The sequence below is a fragment of the Staurois parvus genome, unplaced genomic scaffold, assembly GCF_062004578.1.
Source record: "Staurois parvus isolate SC_StPar_1 unplaced genomic scaffold, SC_StPar_1.0 ptg000283l, whole genome shotgun sequence".
In the NCBI taxonomy this organism is placed as follows: Eukaryota; Metazoa; Chordata; class Amphibia; order Anura; family Ranidae; genus Staurois; species Staurois parvus.
In genome coordinates, this window is record NW_028318079.1 from 9582050 (window position 1) to 9599744 (window position 17695).

At 45.2% G+C, this 17695-nt stretch overlaps 1 protein-coding gene across 1 annotated transcript in view; it reads right to left on the minus strand.

Moving 5' to 3' along the window:
• Window positions 1–6055: 6055 nt before the first annotated feature.
• ARPC4 (actin related protein 2/3 complex subunit 4) overlaps window positions 6056–17695 on the minus strand; it is a 40979-nt gene continuing 29339 nt past the window's right edge. The window contains exons 4-6 of the mRNA XM_089682078.1: window positions 14210–14305; window positions 10885–11055; window positions 6056–7016 (exon numbers count right to left, since the gene is read on the minus strand). Of these exons, the coding sequence (XP_089538204.1) occupies window positions 7011–7016; window positions 10885–11055; window positions 14210–14305 (273 nt within the window). The 3' untranslated portion in view covers window positions 6056–7010. The remainder of the gene's footprint in view (window positions 7017–10884; window positions 11056–14209; window positions 14306–17695) is intronic.

Here is a 17695-nt window from a genome sequence, read left to right on the forward strand (position 1 = left end):
GTCCATCTCAGCCAGGCTCCTGGAGAAGCACCGCCCCCTTCTGTTTGCTGTCACCAGGCAGCCGTCTCCAGGGCAACAGGGCAACACAATCCTATGCCTGCAGCACATGATGGCTTCCCCTGTAATCCATCTGTGTAGGCCTGACTGACAGCTTGTGTGCCATAGCAACCTGTGAACTCCTTAGAACCCCGGGGCACGGCCTCAGCAAGCGATTAAATGTGATTAGAGCGAAGTCGTGTATTATGGATGAATTAAAAAGTGAAACCGATGGAAGGGAAATGCTATCTACGCCAGGCAGGCGGTAGATGAAGCGCCATGACAGGATCTGCGACGTGGCACTTCTGTGGAAACACATGCGATTGGTTTGGCCAACCCCAGGAATTCTGGAACAATTGTTTGAACGTTCCATTTCACACAAAGGGCAATGAATGCAGAGCGTGGGATTAAAGGGGAACTAAACGGTGTTCCAAAGCAGTTACGTTCAGGGCTTGTTCTGTACGATAACTGGCACAGTTGCTTGTGCTCTGAACTGAACTGTCAAGCCATCCAATGGTTGGTGTCGTAATTGATCACCATGGAAACTGCAGATCAAACATAGGCTGAGATGGCCGCTTCCTAGGCTGTAAAGTTTAGGTGGGTTTAGTCCGGCTTCGGGCTCCAGTCACACTTGTGCGACTTCAAAATCGTGCAATTTTCATTGCAACTTGAGTGCGAATTTGATTTTGACCAAGAATAATTGTTTGTGCTGTACAAAGTCGCATGTGTATCATTCAGGTGCAACTTTCATGCGACTTTAGAGGGTTTACATTGAAGTCTATGGCCCTCAAGTTGCATAGATAGGAATGGTACTCATTGGGAAACATGGGGTGTGACTTTTCATGCGACTTTGGAGGGTTTTCATTGAAGTCTATGGCCCTTAAGTTGCATAGATAGGAATGGTACTCATTGGGAAACATGGGGTGTGACTTTTCATGCGACTTTAGAGGGTTTACATTGAAGTCTATGGCCCTCAAGTTGCATAGATAGGAATGGTACTCATTGGGAAACATGGGGTGTGACTTTTCATGCGACTTTGGAGGGTTTTCATTGAAGTCTATGGCCCTTAAGTTGCATAGATAGGAATGGTACTCATTGGGAAACATGGGGTGTGGCTTTTTATGCGACTTTGGAGGGTTTACATTGAAGTCTATGGCCCTCAAGTTGCATAGATAGGAATGGTACTCACTGGGAAACATGGGGTGTGACTTGTCACGCGACTTTGGAGGGTTTACATTGAAATCTATGGCCCTCAAGTTGCATAGATAGGAATGGTACTCACTGGGAAACATGGGGTGTAACTTGTCACGCGACTTTGGAGGGTTTACATTGAAGTCTATGGCCCTCAAGTTGCATAGATAGGAATTGTACTCATTGGGAAACATGGGGTGTGACTTGTCATGCGACTTTGGAGGGTTTACATTGAAGTCTATGGCCCTCAAGTTGCATAGATAGGAATGGTACTCGTTGGGAAACATGGGGTGTGACTTGTCATGAGACTTTGGGGTCCAACTGTGAACGAGCTCTTAAAACAGAACTTTGCCTTCCCCGACAACTGCTCATCAATCTCCTCCTACCCCCTCACTCCAAGGTTTCTTTTGGAGGGGGCGGTAAAAACAGACAGCACGTTGGCCTCAATATAAACTGCTGTTTGGCAAAAATAAAGGACCAGTATTGCCTCTGGAATGCCTGACAGTGGCTGCCGCAGATCGCTTTTCAGAGCACGGGCAAAATTTAACCTAGCCTAACAGAACTGGACTTAAAAAAAAAAATACGGGGGAAATTATATTTTTGGGGGCCCCTCCCTCCACTTTCTTATTTCTGGCTTAGGCTTGAATGGCAAACACAGTGCCCTCAGCCTCCTGGGCCTCTGTGACCAAGCCCCCAATGGGTGGGGTGAAACGCATCAGAGGCGTGGCTAGAGTGGAGGCTAAAGCCATCCCATATACCATACATGTCTGACTCCCGGGGTTGGTTCTGAGTGGCATCCTTTTCTCTCATCTCATTCAAGCTCCTAGGACACTTCCATCATGGCTCCCAGGAGGCCACGGGACCTTTTAATTCCTTATTCCTCGATGAATCTCAGAGCTACTGATCCCCTCCAGCCTCTTTACGCCACTTACTGTCTACATGCACTTGCTCCAGTGTCGGCGGCACGTCATTGATCTGGACCGGCTTCTTTATAGTTGCACAACACTGGTCAATGCTTTCCTAATGTGTGTTGGCATGGCCCCTTGTAGTCTACTCTGGGGGGCATCTGTGCAAGGTGGCAACATAGGAGCACAAATAGGTAACAGTTGTCACTTTATAACAGGAGGTGCCTGAGCAATGACCTTCATCGCGGGATCTCAGGAGATTTGTTTTTTATGAAAGCTGCAGATATAAATACATTTGAAATTATGTTTAGCAATTGGGTTTGGATCTACTTTCAAGCATGAAAGTTCCATTGGCATAACATAGTGGGCACCTCCAGACCAGGACATCTTCCCTTTTATCAGGACCAGGATCTGAACCCAGGACCTCTGCTGTGTCTGGTAGCAGCTCTTCTTGATGAGCCACAAATGCTGTAGACCATTCTTACTGATGTTCTGGCTTGTTTCTGGTGAACCTTGAACTCCTTGCTCCTCCCATTAAGCCATTCTCCAGCCAATATCTCGCTCCTTACGCTCCTGCTGCCAACTGCATCTTCATTACCGAACTTTAGCTAGTTCCTCTGCTTAATCCCTACCTGCTACATGTGCTACCAGACCCAGGTTTGCTCCTCTCCTGGTGGGGCGATTCTGAAGACCGTGACCTGGTACTAGCAGCTGTGCAGGACAGCCAATGAGCTTCTAACTTTAGCTTGTTCAATTAAAGTGGAGCTCCACCCAAAAGTAGAAGTTCCGCTTTAAGGACTGGTCCCCCGCTCCCTGTTAAGGGCTGGAACCTTTGGGGAGCAGAGGGAGGGGGAAAGGGTACCCGAATTTGACAGGTACCCGCTACCGCTTCCACTGCGATTGCCTAAAGCACAGGTGTCAAACTGGTGGCCCTCCAGCTGTTGCCAAACTACAAGTCCCATGAGGCATTGCAAGACAAGATTGACAGTTACAAGCAAGGCTGCCCTTAGAAACCATGGGGCCCCATACAGCTAACCTGACAGGGCCCTTCACAAAAGAAACACAGTTTACTATGCTTCGGTTTATGAATACAGTGAGCGACTTCTGCGCACATCGGCATGCGCTGACCCCACTCTGTCATGTGACGTGGCCTACCACTTGCTGGCTGAGTTGCTGTTGTTCCCACTTTGTTATAATCCCACTAACAGGACAGAGGAATATTTAGTAGCCAGGAAATGTCACGGATGGACTTATTGCACAGGTGACAACCTATCACGGGACCACGCTTGGAGTCACTGAGCTCCTGAGAGCGACCCATTCTTTCACCAATGTTTGTAGAAGCAGTCTGCATGCCTAGGGGATGGTTTTATACACCTGTGGCCATGGAGGGGATTGGAACCCCTGAATCCAATGATTTGAATGGGAGTCCTAATACTTTTGGCAATATAATGTAACTTCAGCTGCATATGGGACATATTTAACAAAACAGGAAAATCTGATTCTAAGGCCTGGTCCACACCTTAGACTGGCCATACATTATACAATTTTCTTGAGAATTTTGATATAACCATATAATATGAGGTCAAACCTAAACAACACTTTCAATTGTATCCAATTAGGCAGGCCCGTGCACTGCATAATTGAAGGTAAATCTAAAGGAAATTGGACAGAAAATTGTATAGTGTATGGCCAGCCTAAGTGTGCTGCAACCTGCTGCAGGGAAAAAAAGTCCCTGACCCTTTTCAAAAATGCGGTGGCTGAAAACGCATAGATGTGAAGGTGTCCCATAGGAAACCATGTTAAAGGGACTGTAGAAAGTTTCTGCAAAACGTATAGATGTGACCCAGGCCTAAATAATAATTACCAATAACCTTGTTCAGATAGGCCCCTTAGCCTATCCGGTTCACATATATGCGGCCGTCTGGCCCGCGTTTTGCACGGGCATGAGAACCCATTCATTTGAATGGACTCCCGTGCCACGCAGGGAAAGAAGTCCCTGCACTTCTGAAAATACAGCCCGCACGGGAACCTTGGTTCCCAGGACGGTTGCGTTTTCCAGTGTTGGCGGCATGCCATTAGAACTAATGGCACCCACCCGCGAGTTTGCAATTCTCTGTGCGGCTGCACGGATTTTGTGCGGATCTGCAGCGGGACCACCCGCACAGATGTGAACCTAGCACATGATGTTTACTCGCCAGTGTATAATAGGCCAAAAACTGTGTAAAGACCTGAGTAATGTTGCGTATAGGCGAGAAAATGTGTATAAGCGTATAGACAAGTAAAATTCTTCTTCATTGCCAGTATTGTGGCCCCTCGTGGCACACGGGCGTCACAAATTCCTGAGTAAACATCATGTGCAAGGGGCCAAAATAAGTAAATATGTGAATAAATTACTGCACTCAAAAAAAAAGATTTTCTATTTTCGTTTTACTGCTCTGTACTCAACGCTGTATTACTGATCTTTGCTCAGTTGTGTTCCATGTCCGATAGACAACAATACATTTCATTTCTGGCAAGAAACTGAGCATTTTTTTTACTCCCATGTGCAATCGGCCTTAACAGAAAGCTGTCAGCTATTTTAAACTAAGGATGCACCGATATATCGGTGGCCGAAACGTATTGGCTGAAAATAGTGTTAATGGCACTTTGCCGATAGGAAAAAAAGGTACAGAGAATTGCTTGCTTTTAGTATAAAAAAAAAGTGTCAAGGAAACTCGCATGCAAAGTTGTGTCCCATAGACTTTCATGCAAAAACACCCCCTAGTGACTGCAATGCAAAATCTCGACCCATAGACTTTCACGCAAAAACACCCCCTAGTGACTTCAATGCAAAATCTCGCCCCGTAGACTTTAAGGCAAAATCTCGCCCCGTAGACTTTAAGGCAAAATCTCGCCCCGTAGACTTTAAGGCAAAATCTCGCCCTGTAGACTTTAAGGCAAAATCTCGTCCCGTAGACTTTAAGGCAAAATCTCGCCCCGTAGACATTAAGGCAAAATCTCACCCCGTAGACTTTAAGGCAAAATCTCGCCCCGTAGACTTTAAGGCAAAATCTCGCCCCGTAGACTTTAAGGCAAAATCTCGCCCCGTAGACTTTAAGGCAAAATCTCGCCCCGTAGACTTTAAGGCAAAATCTCGCCCCGTAGACTTTAAGGCAAAATCTCGCCCCGTAGACTTTAAGGCAAAATCTCGCCCCGTAGACTTTAAGGCAAAATCTCGCCCCGTAGACTTTAAGGCAAAATCTCGCCCTGTAGACTTTAAGGCAAAAACTCGTCCCATAGACTTCAATGCAAAAATGTCCCCTAGTGACCTAGTAAAAAAGGATGCATCCTAAGAAGCAGACACCACAAGACACGTGTTTTTTTTACCTACAAAAGCCCCCTATGTACAGTTTACTGAACCAGGCTGCCCTCTCTAGTCTCAGCCCTGAGTGCCGGAAAACAGGAGGAGGAGCTCAGCGGACCAAGTACAGTGTTAATTGAGGGGCCTGCCATGGTGTCACTCAGGTGCAGTTCATACCCCCGAACCCCCATAGTGACGCCACTGACATTATCACGGTTTTGTACATAACCTGTTAAAAGAGCAGAGCTGTGAGAGAGGCTCAGCAGGCTCCAACCACTGAGCCTCTCTGAGCTGAGGGCAGAAAACTGCAGGAGGGGGTGGAGACAAGACCAGTCACCCTGCACAAGGAGAGAGAGAGCAGCAGTGACTGGTCTTTATTACAGGAATACCTGAACAACGTCACAGTATAAGAGTTGTTTCACACTGGATTCCAATATCTAGAAAAAAATAGACCAAGAACTAAGAATACACAAAAATATCGTATCTAGACAGTTCGTTTCTCCCAGCTTTCAGCTTTAAAATGCAAATGTTTACCTTTCGAAAGGAGCGTCCCTTTAAATAAACCAGACTTGCAGTAATAGGAGACAGGACAAAAAGGCTTTATTTTTGAATAAGAAAAATCTACATTAAGTGCAAAAAAAGCAGAAGATATAGAGGATATATATTTTTTTCAGATTCCCAATTCTCATTTTATGGGGGGACGGACGACAACAACAAAAAAAAAAAGAAAAAGCTCTGAAAATTTGCAATTACTATTTCAGAGACAAACCGTATGATTTGGCAAAAGTCCGGAGTGAAATATAAAGGCGTGTTCTGACCTGCGACAGCACAGCGGTCTTCAGATCTCTCCTCTGAATGAGCTGGGAGGGAGGCCACCCTGTACAGACCACTGATAGAATATACACCTTTATTACAGTACCTCTGGCAGTCTTGTAAGTAAAAACGGTCGCGCTCTCGCTAATGGACCTGTCAGGGAGCAGGAAGATGGCCCGCTGCCAATCATACATGCACCAGGCTGTGTATTTTGAGTTTGATCCATGGCCAAGTTTATATAAAAAAAACAAAAAAAAACAAAAAAACAACAAAATCTCTGAGGGGGTTGTGGGAGAAGCAGCAAGAGCTGATAATGCACTCGAGAGCAGCCCCTTCAATGTGACTGAAGGTTCCAGCTGTGGGCACTTACTGAAAATCACTTTAATGACCTTCTCTGTAAAGACTGCGATAAAGAAAAAAAAACAAAAAATAAAGCAATATTAAAAAATAAAAAAGGAAGATTACAGATTGAGACAAGCACATTTTTTTTCTCTCAAAATAACAATAAAAATATTCTGTCCCATCCTGTGGGGGAATTTGGAATGAAGGTAAATGCCATGTACATTTTCCCCCTGAGGTCTGACAGACATTCACCGATTTCCTTACTCTGCACCTAAATGCAAGCCCCCTCCCTTGGCCCTTTAATTCCCCACCCCTGAGGGGCAGCGATGCAGAGATCCAGGAGCAAAAATGAGGGAGTCACATCCGCCGTCCAGACACGTTGATTAAAACTGAAAAAAAATAAAACAAAATGCGTTGTTAGAAAACAGATATAATGTTCTCTATATTGCAACAATGGCAAACAAGATAACTTGAGGTTGCAAGTCCTATTTTTAAAATGCTAGTTGCTTGGCTATTTTGCACACCGTCTGGTTGTAAATACCCCGTTACAGACCAGGAGAAGGAATACATTATCAGGGCAGTTAGTCACTAACTAGAACTAATCTATAGGTAGGATTTCTGAGTATTAGTGGGATGTGCCAGGATCAGTGCTTCAGCACTGTGTCTTTCCAGCAAACACGAGCGGCTGTCCGTTCACCGTGGCTGCTGGTGTGAATCAGTCCTTAAAGCGGAGTTCCACCCAAAAGGGGAAGTTCCGCTTTAAAGATTAGTCCCCCGCTCCCCATTAAGGATTTATGGATTGGGGGGGGAACGGGTATCTGAATTCGACAGGTACCCGCTCCCACGTCCGCCTAGGCGATCGGAAACGGAAGTTGTCCTCCTACCCTCCCTCCCCGAAGTCTTGTGGGAAAAGTGACAGGTCCCAGAAGATGACGGGGCAATTCAGGCAGCGCAGCGGTTACCCGACTGTGAAGCTGCAAGCTGTCACAACCAAATGCCCACACTGAAGATGCCGGCGCCTGGAATACAGGACGGCCAGTGAAACGGGCAGCAGCAGGGGTAACGCGGGATCGTGGGACAGGTAAGTGGCTGTTTTTTAAAAGTCAGCAGCTACAGTTTTTGTGAGTGAGTGGAACTCCGCTTTAAACCACTTCGCGCCGGTGCCTCCCGGCCCTTTAAGAGTTTCAGAAGCCGGGAGATGGGCAAGGCTTTAGGGTCATGTGACCGCCATCACGGCGATTACATGATCGGAAAAGATCCCGATCGCAAGGGGAGATCGAGACATTCCTGTGAGTCACGGACATACGTGCTGGGAGCGCACAGGGCACACGCTCTCAGCACATATGTATTTTCTAATGGCACACAAATATGCGGCCACTCGGTGTCAAGGCCCAGATGCCAAGAGGTCGCATATTTGCATGCACTCGGCGTCAAGGGGCTAAAGTCAAAGCACGAGTCATGACTAGTCAAGGATTTATGTCTGATTGGTTGCAAAAGATGAATGCAGGCTTGTAGCTAGGACAACAAATGCATAGAGAAGTGCATTTCCTTGCATGATTTGAATCATAATATTTGCACGAATCTGACTGACATAATGTTTTGATCCTTCACTCTTCTCCACTGTGTAGTTAAATATTGGGACCTGAAATGCCAAGGTTTATAGAGTGACTCCTGACAATTTTTTTTTTTTTTAAGTTGACGAGTGGAAAAGGTTCGAACATCCCCAAAGATCACACAGAAGTGAGGAGAAGTTAATTTTATGGGTAACTCCACTTTCGTAGGAAAAAAAATTAGCAAATAAAAAAAAACCCCATTCACATAGCGTATACAATTGCAACACAAGTCATATTGTTACATAGTTAGTCTGGCTGAAAAAAGACAAAAAAAAAGTCCATCCAGTTCAACCAAAAAAAAAAAGTTATAATTCTATACCAACAATTGATCCAGAGGAAATCAATTGTAATTGAATGTTATTAAAGCGGAGCTCCACCCAAACATGGATGTTCCGCTTTAAGGACTGCTCCCCCGCTCCCCATTAAGGATTGGCGGGGTGGAGAGGGTACCCGAATTTAACAGGTACCCGCTCCCACTTCCAGTCCGATTGCCTAGGCGATCAGAAACGGAAGGTGTCCTCCCTCCCTCCCTGTAGTCTTTTGGGACACGTGACAGGTCCCAGAAGATTACAGGACCATTCATGAAGCGCAGCACTACTCGCACATGCACAGTGGGTACCCGGCTGTGAAGCCACAAGGAGTCACAGCCGGGTGCCCACACTGAAGATGCCGGCCTCCAGGAATACAGGACGGCCGGTGAAACGGACTACAGAGGAGACACCGTGGGACCAAGGGACAGGTAAGTGGCTGTTTTTTGTAGCAGTTTTTGTAGCTGCTGACTCTTATTTTTTGACAGGGTGAGTGGAACTCCGCTTTAACCTCTTCACGTTGGTGCCTCCCGGCCCTTTGAGTTTCAGAAACCAGGAGGTGGGTGCGGTTTTAGGGACATGTGACCGCCGTGATTCGCCATCACGGTGGTCACATGATCGGAAAAGGTCCCGACAGGGCTTCCATCTTCAACCGGTCTGCTTTCCGAGTTTGCAGGCAGTGGCTGTTTGAATGGCCAAGCCGCAATGATGTCACTCCCGCTCATGTGCACGAGAGCTACCATCATGGCACAGTGCAGGGACAGAATACTTAGCATGCCGTCCTTTCAGAGCGCCGTGCACATGTGATGTCCCCAGGTGGAGAACTAGAGAATATCTCCTAAATGGTGAACGTTTAGGAGATATTCCTTGAAACTATAGGTAAGCTTTATTATAAAATTACCTGTAGGTACCAATTTAGAAAAGTAGTTTACTACCAACACTTTAACCCCTTCACTCCGGCGCCTCCTGGCCTTTTAAGAGTATCAGAAGCCGGGGCGGAGTTTAGGGTCATGTGACCGCTGTGATGCACCATCACGCTGGTCACATGATCGGGAAAGGTCCTGATCGAAAGAGGAGATCAGGAACTTTTCGTGAGTACCGGACATGTGTGCTGGGAGCACGCGGGGCACACGCTCTCAGCACATATGTCCTTTTTTAATAGAACGCAAATGTGCGGCCGCTCGGCGTCTAGGCACAGACGCCGGGAGGCCGCACATTTGCGTGCGGCCGGCGTGAAGAGGTTAAGGTAAAAAGCCTTCTACCTTTAGAACCACTTTTACTTACCATTAAAAAGCAAAATACAAGAAAATCATTGTTCAAGTTTACATATGACTTTAGGGATCAATTTATACAAAAAAATGCTGTACCAATGTCCCAAGCCACGAATGATGTGCCAATGTCTCAAGCCACAAATGATGTGCCAATGTCCCAAGCCACGAATGATGTGCCAATGTCCCAAGCCACAAATGATGTGCCAATGTCCCAAGCCACAAATGATGTGCCAATGTCCCAAGCCACAAATGATGTGCCAATGTCCCAAGCCACAAATGATGTGCCAATGTCCCAAGCCACAAATGATGTGCCAATGTCCCAAGCCACAAATAATGTGCCAATGCCCCAAGCCACGAATGATGTGCCAATGTCCCAAGCCACGAATGATGTGCCAATGTCCCAAGCCACAAATGATGTGCCAATGTCCCAAGCCACAAATGATGTGCCAATGTCCCAAGCCACAAATGATGTGCCAATGCCCCAAGCCACAAATAATGTGCCAATGCCCCAAGCCACGAATGATGTGGCAATGCCCCAAGCCACGAATGATGTGCCAATGTCCCAAGCCACGAATGATGTGCCAATGTCCCAAGCCATGAATGATGTGCCAATGTCCCAAGCCACGAATGATGTGCCAATGTCCCAAGCCACGAATGATGTGCCAATGTCCCAAGCCACGAATGATGTGCCAATGTCCCAAGCCACGAATGATGTGCCAATGTCCCAAGCCAAGAATGATGTGCCAATGTCCCAAGCCAAAAGTGATGTGCCAATGTTTGCTCGGGTGTCATGAAAATTTTAAAATTTTTCCTAATACATTTATTTCCGATGATCGACAGCTCCTTCTAGTGGCCAAAATAGGATGTTTTCCCAACTGACATATTTCAGGAAAATACCACAATATGGCCACCAGAGGAAGCTGACGATCATTGGAAATATAACAGCAGCTTGAGAGTGGCAAACCATGCCAAGATTCACATTTCTTCGTCAGCCTGGAGCCTGTTATTAGTACATGCCACCGATTCCCTGGCCCACCTAAGAAATGAAAACATAAACTTGCTTACGTTCTTTAGGAATTCCTCGGCTACGATACGAGCTCTGGCGTTGACTGACAGCTTCATTTCGCTGATCTCCTTGTCGATCTCCTCCATAAAATGAATGACAAAGTCGACCAGCTTGTGTTTGTACATTTGCTCCGTGTGGAAGTTTGTGATCAGGAAGCTGATGTCGTATCCCTGGAAACCAGAAAATGTTCTCATTAAAGAATGGCAGCCATCTGATCTGAAGCCACGTTCCCAGCACTAATTACTCCCACGTATCAAAGGCATTTCCTAATATCACTGATGATGAAAAGCACGTCTTTGGAAAACACCAAATATGAAGAATTATTACCCCTACCAGATCTCTGGGCATTCTGAGTTGCGGTCAATGGAAGATCGTTAGGAATCTGTAGGAACCCCCCCCCCAACCCCTGGGAATGGCATGCTGTTGGGGTGGAGTGGCCATACAGCACCTTTAACTTCTCCAAATCCCTTCACATGTATTTTACCATTGCAATGTTTTTGTTACTAATCCTTTTGTGGGCATTAAAGCAGTATTAATATATTGCAGCTCACTAATCATTATATGTGGTGGCTGCATTAGTTTTCTTTTTTTTTAGGCTTTTCTCCTCTGCTTTCACCTGGTGATCTGGCCAGTAACGCATCTCCTGTATTAGAGAGCACCCGCTCTGGATAAAGGAGCACAGGGGATACCACTGGACAGCAGCATTGTCAGTCGTGGGGGAGGGGAATGTTAGATGAACTAGCATATTTAGATATACTAACAAACCTAAGCCAAACTCCAGCTCACAATGCAGTCACATATACCGTATTTGCTGGCGTATAAGACGACTGGGCGTATAAGACGACCCCCTACTTTTCCTGTTAAAATATAGGGTTTGAGCTATACTCGTCGTATAAGACTACCCCTCTTCCAACGCACACCAAATAAAAATGAAAAAACATCAGATTTGATTTCAATATGGTATGGTATTTCAGTATGGTATTCCAATGATGGGGTGCTATTCCTCCCACTGACACCAATGATGGGGCACTATTCCTCCCACTGATACCAATGATGAGGCACTACTCCTCCCACTGACACTAATGGTGCCCCATCATTAGTGTCAGTGGGAGGAATAGTGCCCCATCATTGGTGTCAGTGGATGAAATAGTGCCCCATCATTAGTGTCAGTGGGAGGAATAGTGCCTCATCATTTGTGTCAGTGGGAGGAATCATGCCCCATCATTGGTGTCAGTGGGAGGAATAGTGCCCCATCGTTGGTGTCAGTGGGGAGGAGGAATAGTGCCCCATCGTTGGTGTCAGTGGGGAGGAGGAATAGTGCCCCATGGTTGGTGTCAGTGGGGGAGGAATAGTGCCCCATCATTGGTGTCAGTAGGGAGAATAGTGCCCCATCATTGGTATCAGTGGGGAGAAAAGTGCCCCATCATTGGTGTCAGTGGGGGAGGAATAGTGCCCCATCATTGGTGTCAGTGGGGGAGGAATAGTGCCGCATCATTGGTGTCAGTGGGGGAGGAATAGTGCCCCATCATTGGTGTCAGTGGGGAGAATAGTGCCCCATCATTGGTGTCAGTGGGGAGGAGGAATAGTGCCCCATCATTGGTGTCAGTGGGGGAGAATAGTGCCCCATCATTGGTGTCAGTGGGGGAGAATAGTGCCCCATCATTGGTGTCAGTGGGGAGGAGGAATAGTGCCCCATCATTGGTGTCAGTGGGGGAGAATAGTGCCCCATCATTGGTGTCAGTGGGGGAGAATAGTGCCCCATCATTGGTGTCAGTGGGGAGGAGGTATAGTGCCCCATCGTTAGTGTCAGTGGGGGAGAGGAGCGGCTGCTCCTTCTTTCAGTTCGGCAGCTTGATTTTCGCGGGGCCGTTCGGCTCCGCCTCCTCGCCGGTGATTGGTCGCCTGTGTGCGCTGGCGCCCAATCACCGGTGAGGAGGAGGAGGCGGAGCCGAGCGGCCGCGCGACCATTGAGTGGCCGAACTGAAAGAAGGAGCAGCCGCGCTTCCTGGACCGGATCATCGTGGGACCGGGACCGGAGCCAGGTAAGGTACAGCAGCCCCTCTGCCCACCCCTGTACTTAGTGTCCGTTGGAGGACACCGCCCCTGGAAAAAGTGCCGCCCTGACACACCGGCTCGCCGTATACCGGCGTATAAGACGACCCCCGACTTTTCAGAAGATTTTCAGGGGTTGAAAAGTCGTCTTATACGCCGGCAAATACGGTATATTCCTTTTAAGATAAAGGTTTCACATAAATAAAAACTGATCATTGCAAGCACTCCTATCAGTGGTAAATGGTTTGTCTCGACCTTCTAATTGCTACATGTGCAGAACAGCTTGCTCTGTTGAAAAACAACAGACGCATTGGCCGTACCACCGGATGAAAATAGAAGAAAACTTAAAAAAGAAAACTAATGCAGCCATCACATCTAAGAATTGGTAAGTTGCAATATAATAAATGTTTGCTTTTGGGTTTAATAATGCTTTACTGTGAGAGATGAAAAAACAGTATAGACAATGTATTCTTTATAATACATTGCCTGATCACACAAACAAAACAAAGAGAACAAAAGCAGCACCACAATGTGGCACAAATACCATTAAATGTTTGTGTAATTATCAAAAATTGAAACATATTCCAGTTCCACATACGAAGCTTCAGGTTTCAAGCAAACAGTAAGTCAGGCTATTGAACTGTCATTTAACGGCAGTAAACGGAGGTGGCACGAGCTGTGGAATTTTAATAGTTGCTAGATCGCTATCATGTAGGTGTGCATGGATCAGGGGCGGACTGACCATTTGGAAACTCGGGCACTGCCCGAGGGCCTGGGGTCAGTAGGGGGCCCCATGAGATGCCCCTGGCACCAAGCTCAGTGATGGAGGATAAAATGAGGGAGAAGAGAAACATTGGCATACATATCAGTACCGGCATGCAAAAGTGTATTTGCTTTGGAAGAATAAATCACCTCTAATGTTGGGTGTCCTACATGTGTGGATGTTGCTGTGTTATATAAAACTATTAGAATAGTTTTTCGCAGTTTAGAATGGGGTACCTTGAGACTGTCCGTAATTTTAAAAGGTGCCTTGACTGAAAAAAGGTTGAGAAACACTGCCTTATGCAGACCACATAAGAAAGCAGCGAATCGCAGATTATTCCAAGAGACCTTTCCATCAAAAATCAACCTTCAACCCAAGGAAAAGATCGGTTAGGTCGGAACTTTTGCAGTTTCTTGATCAAACTGGCTGTTAATTGCAATCGATTTCTGATTCTTTCATAAAAGCAACGGTACTATTATGTGACTGGCCAGCATCAAACATGTTCTTACCTCTACAGGTTTTCTACGCAGGATGAAGAAGTTTTCTGCCCTCATCATCATGAAACGCATGAATTTATGGCATAAAATCTTTTCAATTTCATCAGCCTGTACAAACAAACAATTAATATTTCAAGTAAAATGTGCAGATAAGTAAGTTTTTACGGTCAGAACAGATTGATTAGCAGCTGGTGAAATCACAATACTTAGAACACCTGGAAGATTATGTATTTGTGCTCACCCCCTGCACAATAAAAAGGCCCCTTTCACATGGGCAGACCGATCGGGTCCACCTGTCAATTGTTTAGGCGGACCCGATCGGACCCTTCATTGTTCTCTACGGAGCGTCAGTTATAAACAGACATTTGTCTGTTTACACACACCGACATCTGATTGATGCTATCCGCTAAAACCAGGCCTATGGGGATCCGTTCCCATCCGTCTAGCGCTGGGGGGGGGGCACGGTGTCTCCAGCAGCCCTCACTCCTGATGGGACTGTCTGTTGGTGTGTCTCTTTTTACTAAATCTTGATTACCCCGCCCTGTGTCATTATGCAGGGAGGGGGGACTGTCTCCTGAGTGTATATATCTTGTCCAACACAACAAACACTTTACTCCTGCGCTAGGAAAGGACTCAGTAGACCCAATAGGAATGTTCTGGAATTTTCTGGAATATGCACTGCTTGCTGCCCTCAACAGACCGGGGTGGTCCAAATACACTGGATACAAATGGAGAAACAGAAAAAGGGCGCACCGACCTAGTGCATTATCGTTTAAAATGATTTACTGAAGAAACAAAATAGGTATCATACTCACAATGGACATAACACAGGCATGTCAAACTGAACAAGATGTATGATCCAAACAACATCTGAGTCCATACAATGGAACCAACTGACTAACGCGTTTCGAGGACACAACCTCTTCCTCAGAGCCAACCATCGTATGGACTCAGATGTTGTTTGGATCATACACCTTGTTCAGTTTGACATGTCTGTGTTATTATGTCCATTGTGAGTATGATACCTATTTTGTTTCTTCAATAAATTATTTTAAACGATAATGCACTAGGTCGGTGCACCCTTTTTCTGTTTCTCCATTTGTATCCAGTGTATATATCTTGTATCTGTGTTCAAATAAACTAGTCTACCTCCAGGTTTACTTCCAGGCTGGTGTCGTCTAGTCTTGTATGGTCGCTGTGGTGCTTGTTGTCTGTGTTCGGACGGGGAAGCGGTATTCTAAAGGAAGTCCCCAAGCGCAGTCTGGGGTCGGTTCCGTTACATCCCCATTGGAAGATTTCCCCTCTATTACTTTTCTGGGGAAAACCCAAAATGTAGGATTTGTTTGTTACTTTCAAATAGGACAAATAGAGAGCATGAATCGCCCTAACGGGGGCACATACAGCAAGTAAAACTGATGGGGGTGTTCTAATCCCTCTGCATTCCATACAAAACTAAAAAAAAAATGTTTTGAGTTTAGTTATACTTTAAAGAGAAACTATCACCTTGCCAGTTGCCCTAACCAATCACTATGCCCAAGCACTGGCACGTGACCAGAGAGTACATTTTCTGGGTTGCCAACAATGCTGTTCATAGCACAGAGCAAGGAGCTGGGTGGAAATCAGGGTGGATAAAAATCAATGATTTTAAAAAAAAAATCTGATTTTTTTTATTTAAATCGGATTTTTTTTATTTAAATCGGATTTTTTTAAATAAAATGCTTTTTGAGGAAAATATATTACCATCCAAAGGTTATTCCATCATGAAATAAAGATTAGTTTTTTAATTATGTAGAATAAGGCTGTATAGGTTTAATTTTTTTGGTAAATAAATTCCATGAATCCATTCACAATGTCATGCTCTTCCAGAGGTTTTTGTAAGATTATTGGGCAGTTTCTCTGCCTACAAGATATTATCACAGATGCTCGGTTTACTTTTGCAGTTCTCAAAACTGAATTTGACTCAGCGGAGATCACATGCCTCTTCTTCACAGCAAAAATGTTATAACATGAACAGAGTTAAGAAAAAGACCTTCATCCTAACTTCTACAAACCTATGAATACAGAATCAACCCCTTCAGTGCTAAGTTTCAAGAAGTTCAGTGAATAGAACAGAAACAATATTTTTCTGATTGTTTGGAGTGGAATAGATCTGCACAAGAAGAAAGTGAAACTAAGTGTGAGGAGGAAGGGGCTGACAGTCTAAGTTTCTTAAAATATATAGATTTTGTTTAGCCAAATTAGTTAATAAATATGGATGTTTAAGTAAATCACATATGCTGGAATGTTATTGTTTCAGTTGAATAAATCTATTTAAATTGTTATTATTAAGGTAATGATTATTTTTCTCCTTCCTAAGTACAACAGAAAAGTTGTTATTCTAAAAATCTTCATCTACTTGCATATTAAAGTTATACCAGCAAGAATTAGTCTTTATGTAGAAAACTAGGATTTAAATCAAGCCTTACTGACTAGTGATTTAAATCAGTTTGATTTAAATCAAATCCACCCTGGTGGAAATACAGGTAAGGTAAGCACATGAGGCCAGGGGATGCCTTTTCTAGAGACACTGTCACCTTCCCCTGAATGTTCAAAGTGAGTGTGAGTCTTCGACAACATGGCTCCAGTAGAATATATGATAGGAAGAGCTTTCATTATTCCATCTATGCCCAAATACTGGACCATATCAAATGGCCTAATAAGGACCAGTAAGGCAACCCAGCACAGTGCTTGGCCAATGGGAAGTGCAGGGGGGCAAGAGGGGGTAGGCAAGACCCAACACTAGTCAAAAGTGTCTGAGCTATGCCTGTTCATAATTGCCTGGAAAACAGGTGTAGAAGGAACAATTAAAGCCATTGCTATGCCTAGGTGCCTGTGTTAGAATATTAGGATTAGTTTACCTTGGAAAAAAAAAAAAATGAATTATAAATACACAACTTTTTGCAAGTTAAATGAAAAAAATCTGAATTTATTATTTTTTCTTTATTATGAGCCTGCACAGCATTAGACCCAGATGTAGGGCTCTAGCAGGCAGTGTATGTAAGCTGTCTGCTTGTACCTCAGATGGGCAGGCAGTTACAAACTGACAGGAAGACTCAAAGAGCTACCTAGAGCAGCCTCTCTCAACTGGGTTCCTGGGCAAAATCTCTAAAAACTACCCAAAACTTGTTTACAAGCCAGAGGGTGGAACAAGCCTGTCTTTTAGTTACACAAAGCCCCAGATTTTCATTGTGCACCATTATGACCTTCTAGCCGCTGACAACCAATGACATCATCAGTTGATAAGGAGGATGTCATCTACCTGCACAGCATCCTAGTTTGACCCTCCCCCGCCCCTTTCCATCAGTGCTGGGGTCACATTAGCTCAGTGATGGAGAAAAACTGAGGGAGAAGAGAAACATTGGAATACTAGTCAGTACCAATGTGCATAAGAGTATTTGCTTTGGAAGAATAAATCACCTCCAATGTTGGGTGTCCTACATGTGTGGATGTTGCTGAGGT